At 41.2% G+C, this 12,835-nt stretch overlaps 1 protein-coding gene across 1 annotated transcript; it reads left to right on the top strand.

Moving 5' to 3' along the window:
- The first annotated feature begins 1,418 nt into the window (after positions 1–1,418).
- Positions 1,419–5,060, top strand: LOC104297771 (beta-microseminoprotein). The gene is made up of 4 exons (XM_054163660.1): positions 1,419–1,548; positions 2,879–2,975; positions 4,107–4,212; positions 4,915–5,060. Exons 1-4 carry the CDS (start codon positions 1,546–1,548, stop codon positions 5,042–5,044), a joined length of 336 nt encoding a protein of 111 aa, XP_054019635.1. The 5' UTR covers positions 1,419–1,545; the 3' UTR covers positions 5,045–5,060.
- The last annotated feature ends 7,775 nt before the right edge of the window (positions 5,061–12,835 follow it).

Below are 12,835 nucleotides of genomic sequence, written 5' to 3'. Positions count from 1 at the left end.
GCTTCTTCACCATCCCTAGACACTGCCCAGGCTTAGACACATTACTTGCTGCTGCATTGCAAAGACAGCTACTTGCAAGAATTTCTCTCCACATGGCACAGATTGCACCTAGAAAGCAGGGAGAATTCTGCCATGGGAACAACTGGGTGGTCACTGATTGTCTGAAAGGTTGAGATCAAAAAACACATAAGTTGCTTGGATTTTTTTGATTGTGTTTTGTTGTTCCGATTGGTTTGGTTTTGTGGGTTTGTTTTTGTTTTTCTGGCGCTGAGTAACAAATACATTCTCTGTCATTCAGAACCAAACCAGCAAGTTGGCTGGCTTTTGGCCGTAACAAATTCCATGAATTTCACTCCAGTATATCAGCATCACAAATTGCTATGTGTCTGTGACTTCTGTTCACATACAAGAACAGAGTGACTGTCAAGAAAAATATAGAATGCAAACTCCACAGTGTCCAAGAAGCCAAAGAGAAAGCTCCATAGCTCAGTAATGTTAACAGTATTAAGACAATGCAATTTGATGGGCCTTTTCTTCCAGACTATCATGGTGTGCTTCAGATTACCTTTGCTTCAGATTACCTTTGGGGACTTCATGGTACTTCCTGCAGTATTGTCAGCTGGGGTGAAATAGCTACTTCTCAGCACACAGAGGTTACAAAGAGAAGGCACGGGCCCATCTTTAGCCATCCCACAGAATAAAATCAATTAGGTCAGAAGCAAGAGAAAGGGGCATCAGAAAGGAGAATATGAACTCTCTCCCCTTCTTCACTGCAACCAAGAGAAAAGGCAGCTTTGGCCAAGCTTCAGAGTGTATCACTTTGTTATTCTACTGAGGTTTTTTTTCTCCCTTTAACAGAAAAGTTCCAGGTTCATTGTAACAAAAAAAATTATAGGTATTGTATATTTTCTTCCTTAATGATCATAGGCATGGAGAAATGGTCCCTTTTCTGCAGAGTCTGTGCATGTCAGGACGACAAACCTGAGAATACGGTTCTTCTACATGGTGGAAAACAGATCAGGGAAGAAAATGTTTATCTTGGACCCTTTTCTAAGGGCCTAGAGATGCCAGCTACTCTCCACGGCTTCCAACCACCATTCCTACACAAGAGCCTTCTTTCATCAGCTAATGGACAAGAATGCCAAATGTCTGTATGCTACCTAGATAGTTCCAACAAAATGTGCAAATTTTGTTGTGAGAACCACAAATCCTCAAATATATTTCTCAGGATGAGTGCTAAATATTCCTTCCAGGCTTGAAATTCCTTTCAGAGTACCTCCCATAACTGCCTTCTAAATCCAGTATTACACAAAAGCCACACCTATTTCTTCAGTGTTCTTTAGAACCAAACCCTCCTTTGTATAACTAACCTACTTTAATGATACCCACCCCATGAGATCATTTTGCACAAACCTCATTGGAGTTATTCATGCATGTTAAGTTTGCTCAAGGACTGATATCATAAATTCCCTCTCTATATAAGTGGTCCAAGAAGATGAATTTCCTACAGGCTGTCTCTTTACTGGAAGCCTCAATTCTGCAAAAATGGTGAGTTTTTGCATCCTGCACTTTACAAGATGTGCCATGGTATGTTGCTATACTTTTAAAACAATGTTTTGTTGGTTTTATCTCAGTACTTAGAGATCTAAGCAACTTGGAGAAAGTATAAATTCTGTGCTTTAAGAACAAAAGTCAGTCAGGTAGACACAGGCAGCTAGAAACCTTGGGTAAAATAAATCAGTGTGCATATGGCAGGAAACATCTAATAGGACTCCAGCTAAGGCTGTGCTTTATAACCTGTTTTGACTTTCACGTAATGTTTGGAAATAATCTCTTTCCTGGCAAAAAAATCCCACAAAACATCTCTGTTGTGTCTCAACCTAGAACTGGTCTTCATTTTTGTGAAAAGTCTGAATAATATCTGAACATTTAATTAAACTAAAAAAAAAATTATGTTATTTTGAGTTTTACTTGCAGCTCTGTGGCAGTTCTGTGGGGTTTAATCTCTCTCCTGCAAAATGATTTTCCTCTTCTCAGGTGTGACTTCATTTTATAAGTCACCTGTTCTACTCTGTCCAAAACAAACACATATATACCAACATGACTTGTCTGTATACATCTCATTGGTTATGCCTGGTCTACCTTTCCTTTCTTACTAAGGTATTAAATTCACTACAGCTAATTCCATCCTAGGGTTCTTGTGCTTACTTCCTTTGTATCCCCAATGACAGTCCTTCAAACATTTCAAACTAATATCAAAGGATAAGATACTGAGTAATTTAAGTTGAACTTTCAGAAAAAAACCTGCTGACAAAGGTTGTAGGATATAGGATTATCTGGGTTGGAACAGACATCTGCAAGGCATTTGTTCAACCTCCTCCTCAAATCTTGAATGTTCAGCTTCAACTTAGTTCTTCAGCTTGTTCCCAATCCTGCATAATTAGGATGAAATGTGCAGTGTGTGCTTCAGATTCCAGTGAAGAAGTTTTTACAACTAGATTGAGGTTAGTTGCAGAGACAGTCAGTGACCAACTTTTTAGAGAAATAAGGACAAGAAAAATTAATAAGGAAGGGAAATAAGTAGGACACACCCCTTTCACAGTGTCTGTCTCTACCAGTCCTGGACCAGGCAATGCCTGATTTTAACAACTTGGAAAAATGGATTCCCTCTCCCCCCACTTCCATACAATACTCTGCCTCTGCTTCTTCTAAATTGTTCAGTATTCCTGATTCTGTGTTCAAGTGCCTAAACTGCAAAAGACAATTAGATTTTGATTTGAAACCACAATGTACTTTCCTGTTTATTATAGTAGTGTTTACTATCAAGAAATCTTAATGGTTAGTTAAGTATTCATATGAATTCTGGTTTTTTGTTCAGAAAACCATCTTGGCCTGTCTTCTTGTTCTTGCTGTTAGTGTGCCACTGTCCAATGCTTCTTGCTTCTTCCAACCAATGAAGCCAGAGACATCTGATGGTGAGAAACCACTAAGAAACTGGGGAGGGTAAGGAAGGAGGGGCACGTGTATGTGGTGTGGGAATGGGATATAGAGAGCAGGGAATTTGTAAAGTTATAAAAAAGAAGAGTTTATCTGACAAGCATCATACAGGGCAAATGACAAATTAATGTTGCTCAGGGAAGTAGCATAGGCTTACTTTGTCTATCTGCATGAAGTAATAATTCATGTTTTCACTGTGGCAGCTTATTTATAAAGGCAGAGAGGGGAGGAGAAGGGCCTTTCTGTATGTGTGTACTCAGTATAAAGCAGGAAACAGATTGGTAAGTGTTCAGCACACTGATCCACTTACTCATTAATTGTTTCCCTATCCCAAGGCAAGTTCTTAACAACAGAATGGCTGTTCCCCTTGAGTTTGAGACTGGTCTTCTAGAACACAGGTGGTCTATCAGTCTAGAGATGAGTGGAGCTGCAGGGAAATAAATCCTCAAAATAGAGACATGCAATTATCTGGACACAGGAAGAGCTGATGTGTGCCAGTATGAAAAAAAAAAAATGGAGTGTCCTGAAACAGAGCTTTTTCTGGGAAAGGGAGTGCTACTACTAGAAAAATAAAATGGCATTGCCAAAGAAACAGAAAATATTTATAGGCACACAACCTAGAACCCCAAAATTGTCTGCTTTGTCTTGTCCAGTCCTCATAATCCTGCTTTCCAGACAACTTATTTAGGAAGTCTATTCTTTGACTTGTTGGACAGGAACTTTTTGTCCAGCATATGCTTTCTTCCTGCAGCTATGGATTGAGAAAAGTTTCCTGGGCAGATTTAGTCTTGCTCTAAATGAGGAGTCAACACTAGTTGGTATTAATGAAGGGCAAGTCAAATCCTTTTCTTAATTCTAATGGTGTCTGTGTCTAGTTGTCTTTTTGGAGGATGCTTCTACTCCTGTGGTTAAGGATGAGCTACACCAGGAAACCCAGTGCTGATGTGAACCACAGTAAAGAAAGTGATCCAGGGTGCCTTTCTCTGTAGCAGGTGTGCTCTAGTGGGGAACCTCCATGCCAACATAGATTTCACCCATTTTGTATATGCACTAGCACTGTTAGAGTAATAGGTCTGACACTGAAGGTTGCTAGTACATTACATTTTTAGGCTGCCTTGACTCAAAAGGAAACCTGCATCAATTTGGATCCAGATGGAGGACAGATGACTGCATGGATTGCTACTGTTCCAGGGATGCAATTGAGTGCTGCACTAGGTGAGTTCTGAGCAGCAGCAGCAGGGTATTTGCTCCACTGCTATGACACAGTGCAAACCACTTCCCTTCACACAGAGTTTCCCACTAAACAACTGACCCTTCTTCTCACTTGCTTTGTATCACAAAGTTATGCCCAACCCACCACCACCACCTCTGACAAATATAGCTCATGTTTGACAAATTATTTTTAATTTTGAAAAAAGTATTTCATTCTTCTTGGGGCTAAAATTTCAGTCAAGATACCAATTCAAGACAGAACATGTAGTTAAATTTCTAGTGCTTCTAATTCAGATCTCCCCAAAGGCACTAGTAGCCCCCCTTTTCTCTGAGAGGCACCTCAAGATACATTGGCCTGCCTGCTTGCCTGCCTGCAATTTTTCTTGTAATGATACCCAACCAGTCACGCAATTCCTGTTCTACACTGTGGTTGAAGAGAAAAGGCAATGATATAAGAGTGGCAAATAAACACAACAGACATTCATTTGGTGTAAGACAGATCAGTGAACTACAAGTCTCCTCTCATCCTGCTTAAGAAGCAGGCTAAGTAACATTTGAGCTGGGAGCTTTGTGTGCGCTCTCTTTTCTGCTCCTGAGTACCTTCTTGGTATAGCCCTTTCATATTGAATGTGTAGATGACATCTGAAGTGGAAGCTGTTTACTTCTTGGTCTCATCCCCTTGTGTCTGTTTTTTCCCAATGATAGCTATGCAACACCAGTTGGCTATGATGAAGAGAAGTGTGTAAGAATTTTCGACAAAGTGACCTGCACGTATAAAGTACTGGAGAAAAATGATCACTCAAAAGAGTGCCCAGTCCATCAGTGGGTGGGCTAACATAGAAGGCCTGTGGATTTGGGGGAGATTTCCTTTTTTGTTGCTGTTTGTTCTTGTTTTAAGGGTTCACAAAACTCAAAATCACTGAAAAACAGAGCTGTTGAGTGAAGCTCGCTCATAAAATCTAATACACAATATCTACTCACAAAAGACTTCCTTGGTTTCTTTGCCTTCTGCTTTCCCAGGAAGAAAGAATAGACTTATGCTTGCCCTGAGATAAGAAACTAAAGCTGATGTTTTCAAGCATCCTCAGTAGCTGCTAAGTTTAATTATTCTCTACATTTCACTGAACATTCTGTTACCTGTGTACGGCTGTATCTCAAAATAAAATCAGATGAAGCATCAGAAGTTCATTTGATGTTTTTCTTTAAGAATGGACACCTACAGAGCTAACATTCCAAAAAAACCAAAACACACCAAGCAACACCAAACTCAAAACCCAAAACCACCACCAAAAAAAACCCCCAACCAAAACCAAATAACCAAACAGGGGAAAGAAGTTATCTTATTTTCTTATTTAGTGCCACAGGATCACAGGATTTTAGAGGGTGGAAGGGACCTCTGGAGATCATCAAGTCCAACCCCTCTGCCAGAGCAGGACCATAGAATCTAGCACAGGTCACACAGGAACACATCCAAACAGGCCTTGAAAGTCTCCAGAGATGGAGACTCCACAACCTTTCTGGGGAGCTTGTTCCAATGCTCCATGACCCTTACAGAAAAAAAATTCTTCCTCATGTTGAGGTGGAGCTTCCTGTATTGTAGTTTACATCCATTGCCCCTTTGTCCTATCACAGGGGACAAGTGAGAAGAGGCTGTCCTTTCCTTCTTGACACCCAGGCCTTATGTATTTATAAACATTTATTACATTCCCTCAGTCTTTTCTCCAGACTAAAAGTCCCCAGGTTAGAATAGAATAGAATAGAATAGAATAGAATAGAATAGAATAGAATAGAATAGAATAGAATAGAATAGGTTGGAAGAGACCTTCAAGATCATCGTGTCCAACCCATCATCCAACACCACCTAATCAACTAAACCATGCAACCAAGGACCCTATCAAGTCTCCTTCTAGAACACCCCCAACCTAAAAATATTTCTGAACACTCTTTCTAGAATAGTGTGTTACATGATGACATTTTCTCCCATATGCTTTTCTGGAGCCTGTCCAAACTGCACTTTGCAAAAGCCACCCAGTCTAACCCAGCACTGAACTTCTGTTGCACCAAAAGCACAGCAGATGCAGTCCTCAACCTGGGGTAGAAGAAAAGGTCCTTTATAAGATTAACTCTTAAGAAATTCAAGTTATGAAATTGTCCAATGGGCAGTATTGTGGATAGATGGAAAGACTGATCTGGGCTGGCCTTGATTTGATTTGTGTTGAATTAACGAGATGGAAGTTACAAAAATATAGTTGTCTTTAATTTTCCAGAAAACCCCACCCCAAAATTAAGTATAGAACTTATTAGATTATTTACAGAGGCTGAAGGAGCTGGGATTGTTTAGCCTGGAGAAGAGGAGGTTCAGGGGAGACCTTATTGCAGTTTACAACTACCTGAAGGGTGGTTGTAGCCAGGAGGGGATTGGTCTCTTCTCCCAGGCAACCAGCACCAGAACAAGAGGACACAGTTTCAAGCTGTACCAGGGAAAGTTTAGGCTCGAGGTGAGGAGAAAACTCTTCACAGAGAGTGAAGCCATTGGAATGGGCTGCCCAGGGAGGTGGTGGAGTCCCATCCCTGGAGATGTTCAAGAGGGGACTGGACGTGGCACTTGGTACATGGTTTAGTAGTCATGAGGTCTTGGGTGACAGGTTGGACTTGATGATCTTTGAGGTCTTTTCCAACCTTGTTGATTCTATGATTCTATTTGGCCCTGAATTGTGCCAGGATGCTTAAGGGCAAATTTAGTACAATTTAGAGAATTCAGAAAATGGAAAAGGCTAAGCCACAAAATAGCTTCACCCCACTTATAAAATCAGAGGCAAGCCAGGACTTTGGGAAAGCTGATGAGAATGCCAGGTTGTACTCAGGTGGACAGAGCAGGAATTTGGCGATGGTCCCTAGGTCTCTCTTCAGTGACAGGCTCCAGTACAGCAGCTTCCTCCATCTGCCAAGTTGTTATTATGTGTGAATCTTCTCTGTCTGCTATGCAGAAGTAGGTAAGATTAATTTAATGTCTAATCCGAAAAGCCTTCAGGGAACAGTCTGCTCATTTTGCGTGCTCCAAGTTTCAACATGGAAAGAGATGATGTTACCTATTGCACTGAGTTTTGGAATGCCAGAAGCTCAGCAGAGAGTTGGCTCGCTTCTGTAGCAAGAAGTCTAGCTGTGGGAGGATAACAAAATCCTCAAAATCAAGAGATCAGAGACAGAGCACACAGAGATCTGCTTTGGTCATGCCACTTTTTCTAAGTGATGTTTTGCCTTGTATTTCACTCCTTCAACATACATGATTCCAGCTGTGTAGAATGAATACATCCCTCCACTCTCAAAGCTTTAGATAGTAACACCACTAGCTCCACGTAGTGGAATCAAACAAGAGTTTCCTCAATTATCCCAACATGGTAAAACCTCAAGAGACTGCAGAACCTTGGGAGACAACACAGCCCAAACAAAGCAGAAGCAGTTGTGTTCTTTCTTCCCCACTAGATTCCCTCTGTCCATCTGGTCTCACACAGGTCTCCTTCTAGAAAGGGGAGCAGTTTCAGATACCCAGCCCACTTTTCAAGGCAAGTCTTCTGAGTACTGGAACTATGTTCTTATCATAAAACCAAAATCTAGTACTTGACTTACTAAAAAACTACCAAGTCTTTTCAAACCAAAGATCAGAACACGCGAAAATTTGATGGAAGTTTTCCTATTAAACAGTGGTTATCACTTAAAACTTTCCCAACAGAAATGATTCTATACCTCTTTGAAATTCATTCAAACCATAGGCCATTATACTCTAATGTTAATAGCAAATTGTACAAACAGGATAGATAAGAGATCAAATCTGTAACTTTATTGTGAATCCTGGCAGGGGCATTTGTAAGCATAACACCCAAAAGATCAGCATTTGGTTTGGCTACATGACTGGACTCAGGACTGTATCTTTAGGATACAATTACTTTTGGGGATCCAATATTCCTCATTAACATCTTATTTCACTTACCTCCAAGTATGTCCTTTAGAGAGGGGAAGTCTTTGGTCTCTCTTCAGTAAGACAAGGTCCAAAAGTCAGAATGACCAAAATTCTATTGGAAATGTAGAGTGACATGTAGTATTCCTTGCATGGTGCACACTACCAGCCAAGAATTTTAGGAAACAAACCTAAGGTTTTCAGACAACCTACTGGGAAGTTTCAGAAGTCTGATTGAGCAGATTGCTGTAACTCTAGCCCAGCTACATCAGTACAACCTTTTCATGAGCAGATATGACAGCTCCTGAACTTTCTGTTGCTGAGGTTTTTTAGTTGGTTTGCTCTTTTTTCCCCCTCTCCTATAAATTCTCTCGTCACTAGATGGCATCCTAGATCCGTCACAGAGCTCCTGTGCGGGAAGGTGAGGATGGGCAAGCCAGAGCTACACGGAACACAAAATCCCAGCTCCTGCTTCAGATGAGACTTCAGCTTAATGTCTGTTGGCTCTTGTGAGGTTTAAGAATATGACACTTTAGAAATGTCTATATGTTTAGTCCATATCCACGGAGATACCATGGATGGGACTGAGTAGTTTAAAAGGTGGTTTTTGCACTTGGACACAGCCTGGCTTGCCAGAATTACCTGAGATCCCAGGAGGAGTCAGGCATGTAGCTCTGACTGCACTCAGGACAGGAGACTGAAGCTCACAAAATGATTGCTCTTTGTTGATTTCTAGTCAAGCAAAAGACAAGAGCTTCTATGGATCCTTCACATGTTTAGAAAAGACAGGGAAGTTGATAAATGCAGAAGTGTAGAGAATCGTCAAACTAATGCACAGTGTTAAGACATTTCAGCCTTCTACTACATTTCCAGAAAGTTGTCAGATAGCTCATTGCTTAATGCCAGTGCTGATAGAGGAGACTCATGTTAGGAGTAAACATTCACCTTCAGAGTTTAGCTAGAATGGAAGAGACTCACACAGAAACAGAGTAGGATGGTGAACTAGGACTGGTAGCATTAGCCTAAAACTGGAGGTCTTCAAAGCCCAGTCATTTAAAGAGTATTTTATGGTACTATCTGTGTAGTCACTTGTCACATACATAGCTATTTACACCCAATAGGCTAAAGGCTTTGAAACACTCAAGGTATGCTTAAGAATATCTTCCCAGAGCTGCCAGTACCACAGACATTCACAGATGTTCAGGGCCAGCATGAGGCTGGCTCCATCTGTATCCACAGACACCAAACTCTTCTCCCAGCTCCCTAGAACTTCAGCAGTTTGGGATAGGCCTTTCTGGGGGGATGAGACCTGTAAGGTCCAGAGGTTCATAAACAGTTACTGCTCCCCTTTCATCCCAATTTGAACTCCCTCAGAAGCGGAGCAAAACATTCCTCTGGACTAAAGCAAACGGTGGTAGTGGTCTGTTACCTACAAGCCTGCCCTATCAAAATAAGGCAGAACTCTTGTTCACCATGTCAAAGAGACTGGGAGGAAAAAAAAAAGAGAGAGTGTTTAACCTTGGTTTTCTGTGTTGTCTGCACTTTGATATTGCTGGCACGTGAAAGCTTTCTAGGACAAACCTAGGCTACAGTTAATCCCTTGTATGGCCATTCAAGCTACATTATACTAAAGATAGTAACAGATGTAATAACTCTGTTCTTCCATTATTTTTTTTTTTTTCCTAACAGGAAGACAGACACTGCTATTCCAGCCTGGCATAGCCCATTTTCTCCACCTCTGAGAAGTGACACAGGGTCACTCTCATCTAAGTATGGCCAGCTCAGACAGGCACATATAGCTTGTTCCAGCTGAGGTTCCCTGCGCTTTGCAGATTGTTCCCCAGGGGGAGAGAATAAAGGAGAAGAGAGATATCAAGAGTGCAGCACAGACAGCAAAACAAGAGGGCACATCTCAGGGTTAATGCAAGGGCTAATTCCTGCTGAAGGCAAGTGGGACCTTGGGATCTGAACAGGTTTATGGACTGAGACCAAAACCACCCCCAGTACTGAAAGAATGGAAAATAACTGTTTACTTCCTTTCAAGGTAGTGTAGGTGTTACACTGCCTTTGTGTTTATGCAATTTTGAAGTTTAAAGAAAACAAACAAACAAGTCAGGCTTTCTGCATGAGCAGCAGTTAGAGAATTCAATTTTTGCTTCATAGGGAGAGTATTCAGAGACACAGCCAGGCTGGAGGAAGGGCAGCAGGCTAAACAACTTGAAATAGTTCAAGTTTAACATAAACAAAACTCCTCTACATAAAAAAGATTCCACTGCCATCTGCCCCAGGCTAGTATAGGCATGAACTGAGCAGGAAAGAAAGGGAGAATTAGTAGAGAAATGTCTTTTAAAAACTTCTATTAGGGAGAAGATTTAGGCAGGGTACCTTTACATAACCTGAAAGTATCAGAAAGTCAATCTTGAATCCTTCCTGCAGAGAGAAGGCAGTACCATCTACCCAAGTGGCAGCCACACTGGTACTGCCACACTTCAGATCAGTAACAAACTATATTCTCATTGACAAGGGCCAGGTCACACAGGCAGTGTTTTGGGAGGAAATATCAATTTTTGTGAAGTCCATTTGGTTTCCCAAAAGTTGCACACAAGTAGAGTCTTACCTAATGGCTCAGTCCCATGAGTTAGCTAAAAAATATAGGCAATCAGTTGTCAGAGTCAGAAGGAGCATAGGTTTCCCTTCTTTAAAACAGATTGATATCATCCCTTTTGAAGTCAAGTCAGATTTATTAATGTTCTTTACTAAAATTTTGAAGCCTATCCCAGTGTTTAGTAATTAAACACAAGGTGAAACAATAGACTTAAAACAGATCATGTCTAAAGCCAGTAAAGGCTGCTGAAGAAGTGTCTCAACATAAGTTTTAATCAAATTATGAAATTTATGTCCTAGCCATAGCCTTGGTCATCACAGCCCAGGCCCTTCAACCCCAGGCTTCTCCTCCTCTTGACACAAGATTTATGTCAAGTTACATCATGGACAGTGTAGATGTGGCTCCAATTCCTAGTTACACTAGACCTTGGTCAAATGGTTTAAACAAAGATAAAACAAAATTCACTTCACATATTTGAAGGCTTAGTAGTGGAAGAGCAGTAATGTGTTTTCTCCTTGTTGCCTGTAATTGCTAACAAATTTATTTTGAGCAAATAATCATTCCCTTCATATAGGAATTCATTCATCTAAGGATTACCAGAGGAGGATATTTTTCTCAAGGCACTTCATTAGGTATTTCAACTGTTTTCTACAGCAGAATCATACACAGAGAGTATAATCTACCAAAATCACATGGTTAACACCAAAGTGGACAGCTCCACTGCAAAGATAAAAGCATAGTACAACAGCACCTCGAAAGCCTCTTGATGAGCACAAGAAATAAACAAAGCTTACATAAATAATATCTTTTGCTGCAAACAGACCACACCAAACAAACAAAAACAAACCCAAACAGCAATGACAAAAGACAACGACAAAAGACAACAGCAGAAAACCAGCAGCCACCTTCTCCACAACCACCCCATCACTCCAGATCTCTCAAGAGACCACACTCATTCTCCCACTGCCCCTTTTATCTCCAAAATACTTCCAGTGCAGTTTTGTTTCATCTGGCTATTTGTCAATCAGTGGAAGCTAATGAACTCAGCCATACCAATCAAGGTGTCTAATGAAACCCAGCTGTGCTCAGAGAGCCAAGCTAATGGAATGAACGAACCACATTGTACTGGGAATCCTCTGGTAACTTGTAAAACTTAAGCCTATCCTCCAAGTCAGTCAAGCATTGAATCCCTGCAGCCCCTCATGCAGCCACAGGAATCCACACTAAATTTCCTGGCAGGTTGTGAGATGCAGCCTCACATACTTTGTGTTGCAACAGTCTAATGGCCCAGTGACCTGGACACCTATGGCAAGACGTGTATTCAAAGAAATATCCTCATTTTAGTGTTGCAGAAACAACACTGATTCCACCTGTGTTAGAGGCAGCTGAAAGGGTTTATCAGGCATTGGAACAACAGTCTAGGGCAGCAGTGGAGTCCCATCACTGATAGTGCTTAGGGATATGGTTTAATCAAGGACTTGTCAGCACTAGGTTAATGATCTTAAAGGTCTTTCCCAATCTAGGCAATTATCTGAGAACTGGAACTTTTTGTCTCTTTGCCTCCCTTTGTTTCTATCAGGAAGGGGGCCACAAGTGACAATCATTCTTAGTGTTACATTAATTTCTGGACTGAGACAATACATGGCTCATCTCACTTTTGCTGCCAAAAAGGTGCTATTGGGTTGTGGATATCCACTTTATTTCCCAGGCCTGGCTTCGCTTCAGCAATTGAGACACAGAAAACTACAGTTAGTCCCTGCAGGTTGCTGAATATGGACAAAATAATGTGTCATATAAAATAATTGAAAATATAATAAATCAGTCTGAGAACAGTGGACTCTCCACACCACTGCACTGTATGAATGGCCTGTTCCATACCTGGGGGCGATATCCTAGTAGCAGGTCAAGCCAAACAATAGTGCCCTTCAACCTTGCGTAGCATGTGCCCTTTCCCCACTGTTTCTTGATGGTCTGCCAGTTCTGGAGGCATAGTTTTCTGGGGGTCAGACTCTTCCACCAACACCAATGCTGTAACTAGTCTGTCTGCTGGAGTTTCTTCAGATTTA

The sequence above is a fragment of the Dryobates pubescens genome, chromosome 8 (genome assembly GCF_014839835.1).
Source record: "Dryobates pubescens isolate bDryPub1 chromosome 8, bDryPub1.pri, whole genome shotgun sequence".
In the NCBI taxonomy this organism is placed as follows: Eukaryota; Metazoa; Chordata; class Aves; order Piciformes; family Picidae; genus Dryobates; species Dryobates pubescens.
This window is presented reverse-complemented; position numbering and strand designations above follow the sequence as displayed.